The 21,011-nt window shown below is 43.3% G+C and overlaps 1 protein-coding gene across 7 annotated transcripts in view; it reads right to left on the bottom strand.

The window, feature by feature from the left end:
- Positions 1–5,483: 5,483 nt before the first annotated feature.
- The window catches only part of CASP7 (caspase 7), a 68,388-nt gene continuing 52,860 nt past the window's right edge, over positions 5,484–21,011 (bottom strand). For all 7 annotated transcript variants that reach the window (XM_030941129.1, XM_030941130.1, XM_030941126.1 and 4 more), the window contains 5 exons: positions 15,163–15,299; positions 14,556–14,684; positions 10,807–10,982; positions 9,995–10,124; positions 5,484–7,090 (listed from right to left, as the gene is read on the bottom strand). In XM_030941129.1, coding sequence (XP_030796989.1) covers positions 6,861–7,090; positions 9,995–10,124; positions 10,807–10,982; positions 14,556–14,684; positions 15,163–15,299 — 802 coding nt within the window. In that variant the 3' untranslated portion in view covers positions 5,484–6,860. The remainder of the gene's footprint in view (positions 7,091–9,994; positions 10,125–10,806; positions 10,983–14,555; positions 14,685–15,162; positions 15,300–21,011) is intronic.

The following is a 21,011-nucleotide window of genomic DNA, read 5'->3' as shown; positions in this document are numbered from 1 at the left end:
TCTGGGTGATCTTTTTCAGCTGTTTAATTTGGGCTTTGCTGCCACTCCTGCGGATCTTTTGGTATCAGAGTAAAGCCTGTTGTCTGAGGACCACCTGCCTCAGAATATCTAGGAAGGTTGGTTAAACAGGCAGATTCCTTGTCTCCACCCCAGACCTATTGATTTGCAATGAGGATGCAGTGCGGCATAGTGATTTCCTTCCTAAACAGATCTTCCAGGAATTCTCAGGCCGTCTTCTGCCTGCTAACCTTAATTGCCTCTCCACCACCTTCCCTGCAGCCTTTTTGGGAGGCTGGAATGGAAGATGATGAAAATATTTCCTTTGGAACCCGTCTCGGACTCCCCAGGCAGGACGCACCCCCTCTGTATTCCTGGGTAATGTACACATGACTCTGTTACAGCCACTAAGCCCTGGAGGGATTTGTTCACCTCCTTTGATATAAGCATCCTTTCTTGGTCATCTTTTTAGCCTCATCCTAATATAACATCTGGCATCTAGTAGAACTCTTTGAATGTTTGCTGAATAAAGCAATCACTGATCTAATCCCTTCACTTCTGGGAGACCTCAGGTTGAAAGCATAGACTGAAGAGCATGACCAAGGAAGAGACCTGGAGGTAGAAAGAGCAAGTGGAGGCATCCAGGAGGGCATCTTCCATTCTTGCCCCTCCATGAGCCTCATGTCATCGTCATCATCATCATTCATCACCATCATCTTTGATATCCACTACTCATCAATTACTTTATAACCGAGCGGCTTAGCTTCAAATACTGTTTTAAGAACGTTTTTTTTTCTCTTTCCTTTCCCACCTTATGCTCCCATGCCTATGCACATTTATTTACCTAGATTCTTGTTAAGCTCACACCATGCTCACTTATCTTGTCATGTATTTCCTTAGAAGCTTCAGGGGCCGAATCCTGATATGGATGAGGCATCTCTGGAATTCTCTCCCTAGTAGAAGACGACTTCAAGGATGGAGTTCACTTCCAGCGAGACATTAACTGCACGATTGACTGCAATTAATTTGTAACCTGGTTGGGCCCAAGATGGCGCTGGCCCCTTTGCCAGTTGGAATAATAATTCAAGATAAGCCACCGGAGTGAAACATGCCACCTGGCACCTCCTAGCCCCTCCTACCTCTCTGTATTCCAAGCCTCTATTCTTAAACCGTTGCCCTCTCTCCAGAAATGGAAAAGCTAGTAATTTTCCAAAAGGATTCTGGCCTTTTCCCCTTGCTGGCAACGGATAATAAAATTCACGCTCTTTTGATCACACCTCGTTCTTGTTATTTTGGCTTCTTTCTGTAAGTGGTGAGCAGCCAGACCCTCTTTTGGTTACAACTTTGTGCCAGGCATTACACTAAGCACTTCATATACATTATCTCATTAATCTTCACATTACCATCCTCATATGGAGATGAGGAAACTGAAGGACGGCCTAAGGTTATGTATTAAATGGTTAAATGACAGAGTTAGGATTAGAACTTGGATCAGACTCAGAGCCTAATTTTTAAACATGCATGGTTAAAAGCACCTCCGCTAAAAAGTTTGATGCTGTGCTAATTGAGATCTGCTTTAAATAACTGAAGCTAGAACTAGCAACGGAGACCAAACCTATCTTACCATTTACACTTTCCTCTTTCCCAACTCTTTTCTAAATCTTACACTATTTACTTGGGCCAGACCCTTAAAGCTCGAGAAATGCGCAGCCTTGTTTATTTGCAGCCATAATCCCATGTGCCTTCCAAATTTAAATTCTTTGACATAGTTTGGCTTTAAATGATTACAACAAATTTGTTAGAAAACTGCAGTGCCATAAATATTCGTAGTGCCATAAAAACCAAAACTTACGCCGAAGCAAACTCATCGTATTTGACTTTTGTGTTTTCTGATGTTTGTTGCGTACTTTTAGAGAGCCGTTCCTGCATGAACCTACAAGCTAATGGAGTTTCCGCGTCCACATCAGTACTGTGGTAGTGGCTGGGCTTTCCACATATGCCCTTGGTGTGTTTGTGTTAATGATGTATGTATCAAAAAGAATTATTTGCCACCTGATCCAAAACAAAGCCCTGAAGTCTATCAAAAAGGTGATAGATATGGCCTGAGGGCACACTGGCTCCAGTGTCCACTGGACTCTAGGGACAGGATGGGTGGAAAAAACAAGCTCTGAAGCCTCAATGCTCAGCAGTCCTGCCACCACCAAAAACATGCAAGAAATGGCTCCTTTAATCCCATTATGTTTATGAAAACATTTTAAAGGCTGCAATTCACATTCACAGACACTTTGAGATCATATAATCCTTTTATGCAGCAAAGGCGTATTTAACAGGGAGATGGGTAAAGAAAGTAAAAAGTGTACTATATACTTTAAGGGTAACGTGGAGTTTTTGTTTGTTTGTTTGTTTGTTTGTTTTGTTTTTGAGACGGAGTCTCGCTTTGTCGCCCGGGCTGGAGTGCAGTGGCTGGATCTCAGCTCACTGCAAGCTCCACCTCCCGGGTTCACGCCATTCTCCTGCCTCAGCCTCCCGAGTGGCTGGGACTACAGGTGCCCGCCACCTCGCCCGGCTAGTTTTTTGTATTTTTTAGTAGAGATGGGGTTTCACCGTGTTAGCCAGGATGGTCTCGATCTCCTGACCTCGTGATCCACCTGTCTCGGCCTCCCAAAGTGCTGGGATTACAGGCTTGAGCCACCGCGCCCGGTCAGTGGAGTTTTGAGAGATTATTAGAGCTTGAAAACCTGTCTTCCATGAAAGCTCCAAAATATTGTTTTATTAATTTTTTGTAGGCATGTACTATCACCTCCATGTTCAGTGCAGAGGGGAGACCAAAATATATATATATATATATATATATATATGTGTGTGTGTGTGTATATATATATATATACACACACACAGGTGGTCCTTGCCCTCAAAATAGAGCTTCCTAAACTGTAATGTACACATGGACCACTTGGGAATCTGGTTAAAACGCAGATTCACGTTGAGTAGGTCTGGGGCGGGGTTGAGAGTCTGCATTTCTGACAAGCTCCCAGGGGATGCTGATGTGGCCAGTCCAGGCACTCACTCAGTGTTGCAAGACACTAAAACATTTACAAGGCAAACAGTGTAAAGTAGCTTTCTGATCTGCACGTCTTTGAAGAACTCTTCGGGATACCCGGGCTGCTGCTATTCGTCCAGTGGCTAATTAACACAGAAGAATTGTTGCCATAAACTGATGACCAACACAGCCTCTTACCTGACCAGATGTTTTCTGGAAAAGGGCCTGAAAGATGAAAAGCTGGCAAAAATAGCGTGCTTCCAGGAAGTCAAAGGCAATCAATCCTTGGTCACCAGAGTAGCTGATAATAAAAGATTTCAGGTGACTTCAGATTTGCACAACAGGGCAAAATAAGGGATTTGTCAGCCAGTGTCTAGGGCATTTTGGTGGATGTCGTTTTCTTTCTCACAGAGAGGCCTTGGTTTCCTCGAGGTTTTAAATCATGTAAATTCAGTGACCACAGGACTTTCAGACCAATTTGTAGCAATTCATAAACACATTGGGCTGATGACAGCTTGTGGAAATTTGCTCAGACAAAAAGGCCAGGGCAGAGCCCAAAGCTGTCTGTGAATGTATTAATAGTTAAAACATTTAAAAAATATTTTTTTTTTTCCTTTTTTTTTTTGAGATGGAGTCTAGCTCTGTTGCTGGAGTACAGTGACACGATCTCAGCTCACTGCAAACTCCACCTCCCAGGTTCAAGCTATTCTTCTGCTTCAGCCTCTGGAGTAACTGGGACTACAGGTGTCCACCACTGTGCCTGGCTAATTTTTGTATTTTTAGTAGAGACGGGGTTTGACCATGTTGGCCAGGCTGGTCTCAAACTCCTGACCTCAAGTGATCTGCCCGCCTCAGCCTCCCAAAGAGCTAGGATTACAGGCATGAGCCACCGTGCCTGACCCGATAACTAAAAACTTAAATAACCTAATGGCACCTTGAGGAAAATGAAAATCCAAACAGAAATCCAGCTTTGAGCTCATAAAAGCCAGTGGGAAAGCTGTAGTCTGCACTGTCTTCCCATAGGACAAGGGCAGCGCCCTGATACTCCTGCGAGGAGGAACTGGGGTTCTGAACAACGATGAGAATTGGGATTGTATATTCATCAGGACTGAGCTCTCCTTTAGGGTAACTTGTCATCAGAATTTTGGAATATAAAAAGTCTGGAAAGTTTAGAATGAAGGTGGTATGACTGAACACATTTCCAAGTTGAACTCAGATTTCTGATCTCAATAAATAAGTGTCTGCCCATGGAAGTATTCAAGGACTAAGACTTTATTAAAAGTCTAAGGGATGAAAGGTCATATTCATTATCTGTAAGCTATAACTTCCCAGAAAATTCAGGAAAAATTAATCCTGACACTTGGGAGCATTTCTTTCCCTTTAATGAAGGTTACAAGACAAATAACTAGATTGTATGGTGTTACTTCAAATTGCAATGCGCTTAGGCCCTTTGATTTCTGTGATAGAGATCTTTATTAGATATAGCTTATTTTCCAAAGAACAGCCTGAGAATTCTGGGAATAGCAGTGTGGATGCTTGTTATGATCTCCAATTTTGAACATTTGGAATATTTTAGATGGCAGGAAACCAGGGACAAGTCTAATAAATGCACTCAAAATTAGTTTTCTTATTTGAAAGCAGATACTTTTATGTTATCTGATTTTATTGCCAAAATTAATAAATGGCAGCCCATCACAAACATCTTTCTAAGTTGATTAACCCTTCATGTGAAGAGTCCTGGCTTCCCAAGTAATTACCTACTTATTAGTGTACTAACTTCAAAAAAATTATATATTATGTGTTGAGGTCAAGTCAACAGGGGTCAATTCTTCTCCTTCTTTCTTCTTCTTTTCTTCTTCTTCTTTCTTCTTCTTCTTCTCTTCTTTCTTCTTCTTCTCTTCTTTTCTTCCTTCTCCTTCTTCTTCTTCTTTTCTTCTTCCTCCTCCTCCTCCCCCTCCTCCTCCTCCTCCCCCTCCTCCTCTTCTTCTTCTTCTTCTTCTTTTCTTCTCTTTCTTCCTCTTCTTCTTCCTCTTCCTCTTCTTCTTCTTCTTCTTTTCTTCTTTCTTCTTTCTTCTTTTTTTTTTTTTGAGACAGAGTCTCACTCTGTCGCCTAGGCTGGAGTACAGTGGCTCGACCTTGGCTCACTGCAACCTCCACTTCCTGGGTTCAAGCAATTATCCTGCCTCAGCCTCCTGAGTAGCTGGGACTACAGGTGCCCACCACCATACCGGCTAATTTGTTTGCATTTTTAGTAGAAATGGGGTTTCATCATGTGGGCCAGGCTGGTCTCGAACTCCTGACCCCAAATGATCCACCTACCTCGGGCTCCTAAAGTGCTGGGATTACAGGCGTGAGCCACTGCGCCCAGCCAATAGGGTCAATTCTTATCCTGTTTTCTCATTTCTCCATCGTCATAAATAACTTCAAAAGGAAAGCAAACCGGACAGGTTAGGAATTAAGCAACCACATTTTTAATCAATACATACGAACATTTGTTTGTTATCCAGTTACTATTAGGCAGAAAAAAACAGTCATTTATCAAGAATTCAAAAGGTACCACCACCTTGAAAACAAAGTGCCAAAAATCTTTGCCATAAATTCTTCCTCACTTATAGAACTAAAAGTAACAAATATTTACTCAAAATAAGGCTTGGAATTATCTAAAAAGTTCCAGATATGTTTTAAAGCTATAACAGATTTTGTACATGAAGCCAAAACAGATTGTTTTACACATACATAGACTATCTGACAACCCAATGAATAAATGATTGAATGGATGAATTGTTGAGCATTAGTGATTACTTATGTTTGCATTATGGGCCAGGCTTACATCCATTTCTTGTTATTCTCCTGCCTCACTGTCCCTTGCTCTTCCAAGGCCCTTGGTAAAGTGGCTTCCAGGTAGGCCTGGGCGGTAAGGTGCTGGTGGAAGATGTGAGGGCAGGAGAGGTGAGACCAAGGTATTCTCTGTATCTGACTCAGCTCAATCCATCTCAGGCAGTGGCTTTGTCCTTGTCATGGCTCCACTTTCCACAATCCATTAGTGGTCCTACCTCCCACTAGGCAGCCCCCACCATGGTTCCAGCTCCTCTGGATGATCCGACTACTAGACTCAGGAAACCAAACCTCTTCTCATTATCGTCATAGCCCTGGGTGTGTTAACAGCTTCTTGCTGTTTGGCTTCTCTTTTATCATCTATGTAAGTCAACTTCCTGTATTAAATTCCCTCTGTTGAAACACCTAGAATGGTTTCTGTTTTCCAGACTGGATCCTGATGGATACATATCAGAATCATTCAGCTTTTTATCCTCTTATCTGGGAACTTTTGCATGAAAATCTGCCCTAAGCCAGTGAAAAATCATTCAAATCACACTCAATACCCACATTCTGCAATAAAGGTCAGTAAATATCCCCTTGGCTGTGTTTTGTCAAACATTGGGATTCTCTTTGCCAAGTGCAAACATGACTCTGCCTACCACTGTTACCACCAATTACAGTGGACACAGCCACAAGCTTTCTCCAGAGGTCACTTTTGTTGCATGTATTAAGTCTAGTAACAAGGTAAAAGACATACAAAGAGAAAATTAATCTTAAGAGAAAGTTACACAGTTACCAAATGAATAACATTATTTAAAAAGTCTCTGAAAATTCAGAGAACAAAAGACAGCACCAGAAAGTTTCTTCCCTGTTGAATCAATACATTTCCTGAAATGAAAATCCTGGAGAATTTCTGAATATTTCAAGAGCATCAAAAAAAAAAAAAAATTCTGATTCATTAACGAGTGATCCATTGCTTCTCAGCTAGAATGCACCCCTGATATGGCTAATGACTGAAGTAGAGTTCCTTGGTGAGCATAGAGACCACACAGGGGATCTGCTTCTTCTCATGGAAGCGTGGGTCATCAGAATGAGACTCAAAGTGCCTGGCGACTCTGTCATTCACCCTGGTGAGGATCTGCATGATCTCCAGGTCTTTCCCGTGCTCCTCCAGGATGGAGCAGAGGGCTTGCACAAACCAGGAGCCTCTTCCTGGGCTCCTCCACGAGTAATAGCCTTCAACAGGAAAGAAAGGAGATAATCAAATCAGCTAATTCTGACAGCTGCTCCACTCACCAATGAGACTGACTATATGGGGCTTTTACACCTGCTTTTCAGAAATGATTTCACTCTACTCTGCACACAAGTCATTAATGAGAATTATGCTGGTGTGCTCAGAGAGCAAACATCTGAGATTTAGAGGGTTGGCATGAAGATGCTAGAAAATGCTTTGGGTATTTCAGTATGGAAATCCTATGACAGACAACATCACTAAGGGCCAGCCTTGGTGGATGGTGCCAGGGTACTCTCCTGTGTCAGTTCTCATGGAGGTACCCACCTGATAAATAGCAGATACGTGGGTGTGAAACAGATCTGCACATGCAGACTTCCAAAGGAAATGCTGGAGGTCTATTCCATAACTCTGGAACTCCTCACTACCCTTTGGGGGTCAGTGCTACTTTCTAACCCAAATCTACTAGAGAAGGAATTTGCAGGGAACCTTGAAGAATTCTGAGATGTGTTCCTGCTGCTGGGGTACACGGGAGTAGAGGTGGACCTTGCTGAAGAAATCTAGAGGAACGAGGAAGCTAAATGCCCAACTGTCCGAGGGGCAGGGCCAGGAGAACCTGATGCCCTGGGAGGGCAAATCTCATCCTATAACTCCCTAACCTAAAACAGTTTGCTTGCACCACTTTATCTGGGTAACATTCAGGCTGCTTGACACAGCACACAGGGCCCACCATGACAGGGCCACTTGCCTACCTGTCCTGGTTTGATCCTGGCCATGCCCTGTCACATCCAATGCTATGGACTGAACTATGTCTTCCCAAAATTCATTTATTGAAGCCGCACACCATAATGTGACTGTGTTTAGAGGCAGGGTCTTTATGGAGGTAATTAAGGTCCAATGAGGTCGCTAGGGTAGGGCTCTGATCCAAGGGAATTGGTGTCCTTATAAGAAGAGACACGAGAGACCTCACTCATTCTTGCTCTGAATCTCTGCCATATGAGGCTATAGCAAGAAGGTGACCATTTATGAGCTAGAAAGGGAGCCCTCACCAGAAAGTGACTTAGCCGACACCTTGATCTAGGACTTCCCAGCCTCCCTAACTTAAGAGAAATAAATGTCTGTTGTTTAAGCCACCTTGTCTAAGGTATTTTGCTATAGCAGCCCAGGAAGACTGATATACCCCGCGATCCAGCCCCGAGTTTTACCAAATGCATTGGGCTATCCGGCCCCTCAGTACTCTGTCAACAAGCCCTTCTCTTACCCATGTCGTTTGAAATTTTAGGCTCAGTTATAGCAGCTTCTTTTTTTTTTTTTTTGAGACGGAGTCTCGCTCTGTCGCCCAGGCTGGAGTGCAGTGGCGCGATCTCGGCTCACTGCAAGCTCCGCCTCCCAGGTTCACGCCATTCTCCTACCTCAGCCTCCCGAGTAGCTGGGATTACAAGGTGCCCGCCACCATGCCCCACTATTTTTTTTTTTTTTTTGTATTTTTAGTAGAGATGGGGTTTCACCATGTTAGCCAGGATGGTCTCAATCTCCTGACCTTGTGATCCACCCGCCTCGGCCTCCCAAAGTGCTGGGATTACAGGCGTGAGCCACAGTGCCCGGCCCAGCAGCTCCTTTTTAACATAGCTTTTCTCATCTGCCTCCTTGTTCAGAGCACCTACAACTCTACCACTGGGTTTGTTTACACAGACATATGCCCCCATTACACCTCCTCCCTCTCAGGAGCAGAAAGACCAAATTATTTTCTATCTTATGCCATCCTTAAAAACTTGTGAAGTTATCACTCTCACAAAATCCCATCTGTAGATTCTGCCAGAGCTGGTTTTCCAAACACATCAACCTATTTACTGTAACCAGTACCCTTGTGCCAAATACTTGACACAACGACTATTACAGCTGGGACAATTCTAACTTAGTGCTGGTTTGTACCCAAAACAAAGGAAGGACTTTCATTGAATAGACTCAGTCAAATGTGGTGCTCAGTAAATAGTGAGGAGGCGTGCCCATTGCTGGCATTTTCTGTTACCTGTGTAGAGGCTGCAGTGTAAAGGAACCTTGGCTGGGCCACAGCTCTACTGTGCACTGAAATCTCTACCTGACTTTAGGCATATCACTTAGGTTCATCCAAACTAAAAATTATTTTATTTTATCTGTAAAATCAGGACAGGAATAACACTTTTCCTAAATACTGATGGTATTATTGTATATGAGAAAAAATACATGCAAGACACTATATTGTAAAGTACTATAGAAATGTGTGTCCTTATCATTTCCAAAATGCTACTAATAATAAATGAATAAATCATTTATGAATCATTCATTTATTTATTTATAAATAAATAAGTCAGCTTTCCTGGAGAGAAAAGTAAATGCATTTCTGTGGTAGGCAGAATAATGGTGCCCAAAGATGTCCATGCCCTAACCCTGGAACCTATGAACATGAAACCTTATGTGGAAAAAAGGACTTCGCAGATGTGGTTAAGGGTATCAGACTGATATGGGGAGATGAGCCTGGAGTATCCAGGTGGGTCCCATCTAATCACAGGCATCCTTTCTCAGCTGTGGTCAGAAAGAGAGCACTGTAACGACAGAAGGGTCAGAGATGAAAAGTTGCTGGCTTTGAAGATGAACGAAGGGGCTACAGCCAAGGAATGCAGGCGGTTCTAACACGCCACATAAAGGCTGGGAAATGGATTTTCCCTTGAGCCTCCAGCAGGAATGTAGCCCTGACAACCTGTTTTGCAGTTCTGACCTCCAGAATGGCAAGATAATACATTTGTGTATTTTAAGCCACTGTGTTTGTAGTAATGCATTACTGCAGCAAGAGGAAACCAATACTGTCCCCAAGTCTGTGTTTTGATGACAGAATGGGCTAAAGTATGCTTGGCAGACAATGGACGTGATACCTGGAACCGTGGAATAGGCGAAGAGAAAGTCAGCTTCCACTGGGATCTTATATCGAGGATTAGCATCTGTGTCATTGATGGGCCCCGAGTCAGCCTGGATGCCATCATCGAGCTCTGTCCCTCGGCAAGCCTAAGTATCAAAGTAGACATCATTCCATGCAGTTGGGAGCAGAAATGTATGTCCTGTTCACATTAGGTGTCCCAATACCTAGAACTGTGTCTGACATACTTAGGAGCTCAATGATAATGTGATGAACAGATAAATGAATGAATGTGTGTCAAATTACTAAGCAAATCAAATCAAAGTATTGCAATGTCTTAAAGAAACCTTCATAATTTGTGGCTGGGTATGGAGGCTCACACCTGTAATCCCAGCACTTTGGGAGCCTGAGGTGGGTGGATGACTTGAGGCCAGGAGTTTGAGACCAGCCTGGTCAACATGGAGAAACCCCATCTCTTCTGAAAATACAAAAATTAGCCAGGCATGGTGGTGCGTGCCTGTAATCTCAGCTACTCAGGAGGCTGAGGCAGGAGAATCGCCTGAACCTGGGAGGTGGAGGTTGCAGTGTGCCGAAATTACGCCACTGCACTGCAGCCTGGGTGACAGAGCGAGATTCCATCTCAAAGAAAAAAAAAGAAACCTTCATAATTTGTGATTCAGTGGAAACACATATGCTAACCATTCAGAGACAGAAAAATTAAACCCTAATTTGAATATGGAAACAGCATTTGGATTTGTAAAAATGATGCCATCCCTGTCACTCTATAATCTTTTCCCATTTTCAAGTGTAGTGGCATTGAAAAGAGGTTACCTGAATGAAGAAGAGTTTGGGTTTCTCTAAAAGGGTTTTGCATCTATCCCCCCTAAAATGGGCTGTCAAATCCTTTATTGGTGTGACACCATCTTTCCCATAAATTAAATCTTCTTCTCCGTGGCTTAAGAGGATGCAGGCGAAGCAGGCGGCATTTGTATGGTCCTCTTCAGAAGCTGTAAGCAAACAACATGAACATTGAAGAGTTAAGGTATAAGTTCTGGGGGCCTCAGATGCAGCACTTCCAGAGGCAGCCTGGCAGCTGCCTCTGACTATTAGAGGGGTACAAGGGAGGGGAGAGGAGGAGCTGGGGACTGGGCTCCTTTCAGAGGATCAGACTTATCTAAGAAGTTAAGAGAGAGGGATAGGTACAATGTAATGGGGGCTGATGGGTGTGGCCCTGCTGTTGGCTAGTTTTGTGACATCAGGAGTGTTACTGAATCATTTTGTGCCTTGGTTTCCTTATCTGTACATTGAAGATCAATATTAACTCATTAAATGAGTTAATATTTGTAAAACAGGCCACATAATAAGCATCACGCAAGTATTTGTTAAAGAGAATAAAATATACTAAGTGCAATAAGCCAGTCACTAAAGGGCAAGCACTGCATAATTCCACTTTCAGGAGGTACCTTGAGTAGTCAAGATCACAGAGAGAATATAGAACGGTGGTTACCAGGGGCTGCAGAAAAGGGGAAATAGCCAGTTACTGTTTAACAGAGATAAAGTTTCAGTTATGGAAGATGAAAGAAAGCCTGGAGATGGATGGTGGTAATGGTGACACAACCATGTGAATGTCGTTTTGATCTATACATTTAAAAGTGGTTACAATGGTAAATTTTATGTTATGTTGTGTATTTTACCACAACTAAAGAAAATTAAAGAAAAATAAATAAAAATGCTAGATTGGCTGTCCATTTAGGATACTGAGGAGAGGAATCATAAACCATGTAGCCAGCTGGCCCAGCTAGAACTCACCAAAGGCTCTATGATACTAACTGACCAGCTACAGGGTAACTAACCATTACTTTTAATGCCAAAAACCACAATTACTTTTGCACCAGCCCGTCACTAGCTAATATACATATCCTTTCTTCTTCTCTATGATTAATGAGGGGGAGGAATAATATTTAGAATTTCTTGAGCAAATACTACGTGCAGACACTGATCTAGGAACTTTACATGAGTTATTTTGAATTCCTACAAGACTGGAACTAGGCCTCATTTATCTTTATTTCCCAGATTTAAAAAAATGGAATCTCGGAGAGGTTTCCTAACTTTCCCCAAAGGTGGTACAACACGTTGGAGACTTGGGACCGTTTTTCAAGCCCAGGACACTGTAAAATCCAGCTACCTCACCAGTTCCAGGCAGAGCAAGAGTGGCCTCTCCCATTCGAATTACCAAGACACTTTGCATCATCTGCACAGTGATTCTTGTATTAGTTTTGATAGTACAGGTATAAGGCAATGGTGATGAAAGTTGGAGTTCTTAGCTTATTTTAAGATTACACAAATGAGGACAGTTACAAAATGGAAGTTTTGTCTGCACTGGAACTGACTGCATGTAAAGTCAGAAAAAATAAATGCTTTACTAGTTTGACAGGACATCAAACAACAATTCTCTAATCGTGACATACCCGGGGCTTGGGCAGAATGAATCGCCTTTCAAAAGAACAGAAACAGCCGGGCGCAGTGGCTCACGCCTGTAATCCCAGCACTTTGGGAGGCCAAGGCAGGCGGATCACGAGGTCAGGAGTTCGAGACCAGCCTGGCCAGCATGGTGAAACCCTGTCTCTACTAAAAAAAAAAAAATTTAGCCAGGCATGGTGGCATGCACCTGTAATCCCAGCTACTTGGGAGGCTGAGGCTGGAGAACTGCTTGAATCCGGGAAGTAGAGGTTTCAGTGAGCCGAGATTGCACCACTGCACTCCAGCCTGGGCGACAGAGCAAGACTCTGTCTCAAAACAAAACAGAAAACAAACAGAAACTACAACTGGGACAAGTTCATATGCCTATCTGGGCCATTATACTTCTCAAAGCATGCTCACAAAATTCCTCTTGGCTCATAAGCTTCCTCATTCCATCCCCAAGAAACAGCAGGAGCTGGTATCATAATCTGCCTTTCAGGAAAGCAAAAAAAAAAAAAAAAAAAAAAAAAAAAAAATCAGGATGATCTGGTTGCCTTGCCTGGGTTGCCTGTTAGAACTTGGGCCAGACCCAGATCTCAGACTCCTGACTTCTAGTCTGGTCTAAGACATGACCTACTAGGGTACAAAAGGTAAGCTTGTAAGAGCCAAGTTGGAGGAAATTAGGAAAAACGCCTAGTTTAAAAAAAAAAGATGGTGGGGACTTTTTTTGTTTTAGCTGCGACGTTAACAAAAACAGCAGTGATTTAGATTGTGTTCCTACATACTTCCTGTGGGTCTGTGTCTAATGAATTGATAGGATGTTACTTTCAAACACTTGCCCTAAATGCCAGAATACGCTAGGTGGCATCCATTAGAGAGGGTGGTATAATAGGAAACGCGTTTGTCCTGGAGTCAGAAGACCAGAGCGTGGGTTTCAGTTCTGCCCCTACTAACTGCACCCTTCAGTGTATCTTTCATCCTCTCTGAAGCTCCACCCCTTCTTTTATTTTTTTATTTTATTATTATTATTTTTTGAGACAGAGTCTTGCTCCATCACCCAGGCTGCAGTGCAGTGGTGCCATCTTGGCTCACTGCAACCTCTGCCTCCCGGGTTCCTGGGTTCAAGTGATTCTCATGCCTCAGCCTCCCAAGAAGCTGTGATTACAAGTATATACAATGCCTTCCAAGGCCACACTCGGCTACTTATTGTATTTTTAAGTAGAGATGGGGTTTCACCATGTTGGTCAGGCTGGTCTCGAACTCCTGACCTCAGGTGATCCACCCATCTCAGTCTCCCAAACTGCTGGGATTACAGGTGAGACACCGCATGTGGCCCGCCCCTACATTTATAAAATAAGCATAATATTCTGTTGCCCAACATTGCAGGGCTTCTGTTAAAGATCTAATGAAATAACTTAGTGAACATGCTATATAAAAAATAACATAGTTCTAAAGTATATGGGAATTATTATTCGCTATCCGCCACAAGGGAAAAGTTTACACTTACACTTCATTCTGGAAAGGATGACATGGATTTGTTACTTCCCAGGAATGAGTCTTTTGAAATTGTGACCATTCTGTACATAAAGAATCTATTTCTCTTGCTGGACTTTCAGCTGATTTCATCATTTTACAGAGACTGAAGGCTCCTGACAGAAACCTGCCTACCCCAGGACAGGTCATGGACTGGTCAAGAGGGAGGGAGGTTTCTCACACTCAAATTCCTCTGCCCTGCACAGGCATCCTCCTGAGATGGGCCTGGCCACGGTGGGAGGATCGCCTCCCTTAGGTGCAGGAAGAAGACAGATGGAGGGGCGGTAAGGGCTCAACTTTTCTTTTCTCGAGACAGGGTCTCACTCTGTCACCTAGGCTGGAGAGCAATGGTGTGATCATGGCTCACTGCACCCTTGACCTCCTAGGCCCAAGCAATCCTTCCACCTCAGCCTCCCAAGTAGCTGGGACTACAGGTGCATGCCATCATGCCTGGCTAATTAAAAAACAAACAAACAAAAAACCATTTTTGAGATAGGGTATTGCCATTTTGCCCAGGCTAGTCTTGAACTCCTGGGTTCAAGGGATCCTCCCACCTTGGCTTCCCAAAGTTCTGGGATTGCGCTTACCTTTTTTAAGCAGATTTTGCATCTTTGCACAAGAGCAGTCATTATGGACTGTCACGTCAAAACCCAGACTTCGGAAGCACTTGAAGAGTGCCTCGGCATCTTTGTCTGTTCCATTTCGAACACCCATACCTGTGGGAATCAAGTAACGAGTCCATAGGTGAGCATCCCCTGGTTGAATACCACACGCGGGTACCAGTGGGCCGGGCGCTAAATGTACTGGCGCCAGCTGCAGCAGAAACACTCCAAGTATATACAATGCCTTCTAAGGCCACAATTTAAATGAATTGAAGCAAATTCAATGGGGAGGCTAACAGTGCAGGCTGCCACAACAGGTGAGCCTCCTGGTAACACTCAGCTCCCATCAAAGCCAAGGCTCTCCTGGATTCTCAGCCCTTTGGTCAAAGCCCCGCATCAGCTAATACATGTGGTGGGACCTTAGACTGAACGTTCTCCATTTCCACATAACCCTTTCCCCTGGATACAGCAACCCCGCCTTCAGAGGGGCTGTCTGCCACAGTAGGGGGATGCAGCATTTATCCCATAAATGTCTGATACAAATAGGAGATGAAAGGGAACCAGAAAGATTAACCCATGCCCACATACCTACCTGTCACTTTATCGAAGTTCTTGTTGTTTATTATGATGCATTTGCCCATCTTCTCAAAATTCATGTTGTACTGATATGTAGGCACTCGGTCCCGGGTGGTCTTGATGGATTGCTCTGAGACATTTTTCTTCTTCTTACTGGGGAAATAAAAAGTTCCATAGTCAGGGGCTGTGGAAGCGTGTATAGTAACGCCTCTTCATTTTACTACTAGCGTGAAAGGGGGGATGCCTAAGAAAACTGCAATATCCTTGAAGAAAAGACCTAGCGTGGACAGACTGCTCTGTTTAATTGTCATGTTTAAGTGGAACAGGGTCCCCTGGCAAATTTTATTAAGATGCCAGAGAAATGCAAATTAAAATCACAATGTGATACCAGTACAAGCTCACCAGAAAGGCTACAGTGTAAAAGACGCAAAATGTTCAGCCCCCTGGATTAACAAACATTGCTGGTGGGAACCTACTTTGTACACCCATCGTGGAAACCTGGCAGAATTTACTGAAATAGAATGTATACATAACCTATGCCAGAGCAACTCCCCTGGGAAAAGCAAACACGTTCACCAAGACGGGTCCACACATATCACAGCAATACCATTCAGCGATGGCCTCCAACAGAAAATAATCCGTACATCCATTCGCAGTCAAATGTACACATTGTTGAATGTTCATCTAATGAAATATGACACGAGAAGGAAGAAACCACCGCAATGTGAAGCGACGTGAATAAACCTCACAAATATAACAGAGTGAAAGAACTGGCATACAAAAGGGTATATACAAAGTTAAAAAGAACAAAACTCACAGCTAGGATCAGAAATCCGGAGATGGTTTTTCCTACGGTGGAGATCAGAGACCAGAGGGACATGGGGTCTTTCTTGAGGGTGACTCATATTTTGTTTCTTGGTATGGGTGCTGGTTGCATGTGTGTTTCTGTTGGTGAGAATTTATCAGTATGTGCACGTTCTATGTGGATGTTATGTGTTAATAACATTTACATTAAAAGGGGGAAAAAGGAACAGAAGGATCACAACAAAAAAGTAGGCTCTTTCCAATCTCCAGACAACTGGTGGTCCAGTTTGCCAAAAGTCTAGCAGGTAGGCACTGTGGTGGGGCACGAGGCACCACGGAGCCGGCAGAGGGACACATTTCCAATGAGGGTGGGAAGCCATCTTGCCAGCCATCCATGCCAACGTGAGCTCCAGGAGGGAGACATTTCTCTGTTCTGAAAATCACTGAATCCCCAATAGGGAGAACAATGCCCGGCATATAAGTTGCTCAATAAATATTTGTGATATAAATGAATGAATAGAATCATATCCACTTCATTTTACAGATATGGAAACTGAGGTCCACAGGGAGACAGGATTGTCCCAGGTCACCCAGCTAGTGATGGGCGGGTCCAAGTCCGCTACCCTGTCCCCCGGAGTATTTGCTAGAATGATCTGCCTGCCCTTCTCCCATGGAGCCTAGCCAGAGTTAGAAGCAGCAAAATAAAAGTCAAAACCCAGCTTGTTACCTGACAAACATGGGGTCAAGGGTACCGCACTTGAGTTGTCATGGACTTCTATGGTTGGAGTTTCTCAGAATCTCTGAAAGGACACAGCCTTCGCCCTCTCTGCCCCCACTCCTATCTTACTTCAAATTACAGATGAGCTCTGTATGTCTAAGCTGCAGATGCTGTATTGTTGTTTTTCCCCGTGAACATGACTTTATCCTCCACTTTTGGAAAGTCAAATTTCTTCCATGCGGCCATTTTACTTTTAAAAGAGAAATAGTCCTGAATCTGTTTTGCCTTCTCTGGGCTCCTCCGCTGTTTTGTGTTCCATCTGGTTTACAGGGTGACGCTGGGTTTTCTTCACATTTCCTTCCACAAAGAAGCAGCACAAAAGAGCGCTGGACTTGGGGCTGGTCGGAGCTCTGCGTCCACCTGCCCGTGTGACCTGATCCAGTGAGTTGTTACCCTTTGCAGAGCACCAACTTCCTCTCATGTAATGCAGTCAGTTGCACACGGTAGGTGAAGCATTTTGTGATTGTCACAAAATTAGATGGGAGGTGCAATGGCAGCAGGTACTTCCTGTGATGTCTCCCCACCTCCTGTCCCTTGAAGATGTATCAGCAAAGGGAGTTTCTGCACTGTTCAAGGACACATCATTCAGGCAGCAATAGGATTTCCTTACTGCCACCCTGTTAATGACTGCTATTGACAGCGTCCTCTGTACTTTTTAAAATATGTGTGCACAGCTTTTCAAACACACAAAATCTCTGGTCTTTGATAGGCGCCTCAGAGGTAGGTAGAGGGGGGATAATCATGTCCATTTTATAAGTAACAATAATAATTAACATTTGTCAGTTCTTACTAGGGGCCTGGATATTGTCAAAACTCTCATCTGCATGTCCTCACTGAATTCTGATAGCAACTCAAAGAGGGAGGCAGATATCATCGTAACCCCCTTTAAGGATGAGCTGCGGAGGCTTGGAGTAGGGAAGTAACTAGCTCAGGGTTGTGAGGGGGCACAGCAAGTCCAAATCCAGGCAGTTGGCCATGGATTCAAAGAATTAAAATTGTTATAAAATCTCCATACTGCTTAAAGCAATCTACAGATTCCATGCAATCCCTATCAAAATACCAATGACATTCTTCAACTGAGATAGAAGAAAAAAAATCTAAAATTTATATGAAACCACAAAAGACCTAGAATAGCCAAAGCCATCCTGAGCAAAAGGAACAAAACTGGAGAAATGACATTACCTGACTTCAGATTATACTACAAAGCTATAGTAACCAAAACAGCATGGGACTTGCATAAAAACAGACGCACAGATTAATGGAAAAAAAAAAAAAAGAGAGAAAATCCAGAAATGAATCTATGCATTTACAGTACACTCATTTTCAACAAAGGGGCTAAGAACATACATTGGGGTAAGGACAATGTCTTCAATAAATGGTGCTGGGAAAACTAGATAACCATATGCAAAAGAATGGAACTGGACCCCTAACTATTGCCATATACAAAAATTAAATCAAAATGGATGAAAGATTTAAAGCTAAGACCTGAAACTATGAAACTACTAGAAGAAAATGTTGGAGAAACTCTCCAGGACATTGGTCTGGGCAAAGATTTCTTGAGTAAGACCTCAAAAGCAGAGGCAACCAATGCAAAAATAGTACATAAGTCCAAAAGAAGTATATTTACATAGCTATTTCTTATTAGTATACCTGCCACCTATGGCCCAGGAGCTTTATAAAATCACTGCATGTTCTCACAGCCATGCTGCCTTTGTGTAGTAAGAAAATTCAAGTTCAGAGTTGGTATGTGATTCCTGGTGATCTGACCCCAAAGGGTGTGCTTTCTCTACTAGATTATTTTTTCTTTGAACAAACACTGTTTTTGATACTAAAATTCAGGACAGGACTTACTCATCTTCCAGGTTACTTTTGTGGAGGGTGGAATATAATCTGTGACCTTTCTGAAATTAGGTCTCCTGGCCCAGTTAACCCCTCTACCAAGGTAGTTTCAGGGTGGGCTTCAACTAGTGCTCTTCACAACCCTTCAGAAAATACCAGAATGGGATAAAAGAAAAGAATACTGAATAGGTAGAGTTTTTATTTATTTATTTATTTTTGAGATGGAGTCTCTCTCTGCCACTCAGGCTGGAGTGCAGTGGCACGATCTCAGCTCAGTGCGACCTCCTCCTCCCAGGTTCAAGCAATTCTCATGCTCGGCCTCCTGAGTAGCTGTGATTACAGGCGTGCACTACCACGCCCAGCTAATTTTTGTATTTTTAGTAGACATGGTTTCACCATGTTGCCCAGGCTGGTCTTGAACTCCTGAACTCAGGTGATCCACCCGCCCTGCCCTCCCAAAGTATTGGGATTACAGGTGTGAGCCACCGTGTCTGGCCTAAAGTAGGTTCTTAACATGTCAACTGAATTTCAGAGCAAACTCCCTGGGTCCTGCAGCTAATTTAAGGCTATTCAAAGATCCTAAGAGTAGCATGAAGTCTAGCAGGCTGGAAGTCACAGTTTATGCACTAAAATCCTTTCAGAGATAAAGTCCTACTTCTTTCTTCTGTGGTATGGATCTCAATGATGATATCAAAGTAAAAAACAAGCTGACATTTTTTTAAAGCTGTCATTAGCTCATCCTCAGTGATGAGCAAAACAAAACTAGCAAGCATCCTTTATGAGAAAAACAGAATTAGATATGTTATGTGAAAAATAAAAGGACTCTGATTCTATCAGAATAAAATTTGGAAAATTAACTGGTTACATAAAAAGAACACAACAGAGGAAGAAAGATAAACACTTTAAGAAAACACTGTCCATGGTTATGAAAAGTACCTTAAAATTGAATATGAAATATGGTCCTCACTCCTGGTAAATATCTCAAAAGGGTGATACCTAGTCTGCCCCTAAATTGAACTCCTATTTTTCAAAATGAACTTAATATCTGCTTCCTCCTTCTGGATTTGAGTCTGCCAATATTAATTTCTCCTTCTAAGCAAAAGAACTTAGCTAGTCTGCCCCTAAAATGAACTCTTATTTTTCAAAATGAACTTGGTATCTGCTTCCTCTTTCTGGATTTGAGTCAGTCAATATTAATTTTTCCTTCTAACCAAAATAGCTTTTTGTTAAACTCACATCTTCCCAGACCACAGATGTGTGTTTGTGAGTGACTATCAATTCAACCCCATTGAATTCATCTTCCTAAGAAGAGCCAGCTTTGGGAAAACTCCATCCACAGCTTAACTTTGAAGAAGCAAACCCTGATAATTAGATTAAAGCATGTAACTGGAGACAGACAAAGAAAAGGTGCAAATGATTGTCTAGAAGGCATCAGGAGGAAAGCATCAGAAAAAAAGGGGGAGAGGGACGAAAAGTCTACTGCTTATAGATATATTCGGCAAGAATGGGCATCTAAGAGATTAGGCTTCCACCTAAGAACTGTGTTGTTTTGGGGTACCTTCTTTCCCTCGGGGATTATATCCCTTTCACCCCCATTCTCCCTTTGAGGCTACAATGAGAGCCACCATATTGGTAGAAAGTGATTTGTCATCTGGCCCACTTGACCCTGCAGCCACCACTGATTGGTCCAGGGGGCACCTGATCCCCAGGCTGGGCCAATCAGCCCTGTTCCCTGGGAATTTGAGAACTGAAATTGAGAAAATGGGTCAGTCTCTGTCAAGGTGATTAAAATGAGAGTTGGTGGCTGCCATGTTTTACCATGTGGCCTGAGCAGCCAAGAGGACAGACTGGCAAAGATTGGGCAGAACAAAGCCAATGGATACGAGAAATGTGGGAATGGAGGCGGAGAGGGGGTAATGTTCACCCAAGATTCCTGTGAGCCTGAGTGTTCCTTTAAAAAGAAATCAAGCTGGGCATGGTGGCTCATGTCTGTATTCCCAGCACTTTGGGAGGCTGAGACGGGCAGATCACCTGAGGTCAGGAGTTCAAGACCAGCCTGGCCAACGTGGTGAAACCCTGTCTCTACAAAATACAAAAATTAGCTGGGCGTGGTGGCGTGTGCCTGTAATCCCAAGCTACTAGGGAGGCTGAGGCAGAAGAATCACTTGAACCCGGGAGGTGGAGGTTGCAGTGAGCCGAGATCATGCCTTTGCACTCCAGCCTGGGTGACAGAGCAAGACTCTGTCTAGAAAAAAAAAAAAAGAAGAAAAAAAAAGAGAAATCAGATCCCACCATCACCACTTAAAGCCCTCCCAGGGCTCCCTGTGAAACTCTGTTCCAGGGTTTCAGAAGCCTTCAGGGTGTCCCTACTGGCCTGTTGGCCACAGTTCTGGTGCAGCTCTCCCCTGCACAGCTCAGATCTGCTTGCAGAGGATCACAGGGCA

Source organism: Rhinopithecus roxellana, chromosome 11 (assembly GCF_007565055.1).
Source record: "Rhinopithecus roxellana isolate Shanxi Qingling chromosome 11, ASM756505v1, whole genome shotgun sequence".
NCBI classification, from domain to species: Eukaryota; Metazoa; Chordata; class Mammalia; order Primates; family Cercopithecidae; genus Rhinopithecus; species Rhinopithecus roxellana.
This window is presented reverse-complemented; position numbering and strand designations above follow the sequence as displayed.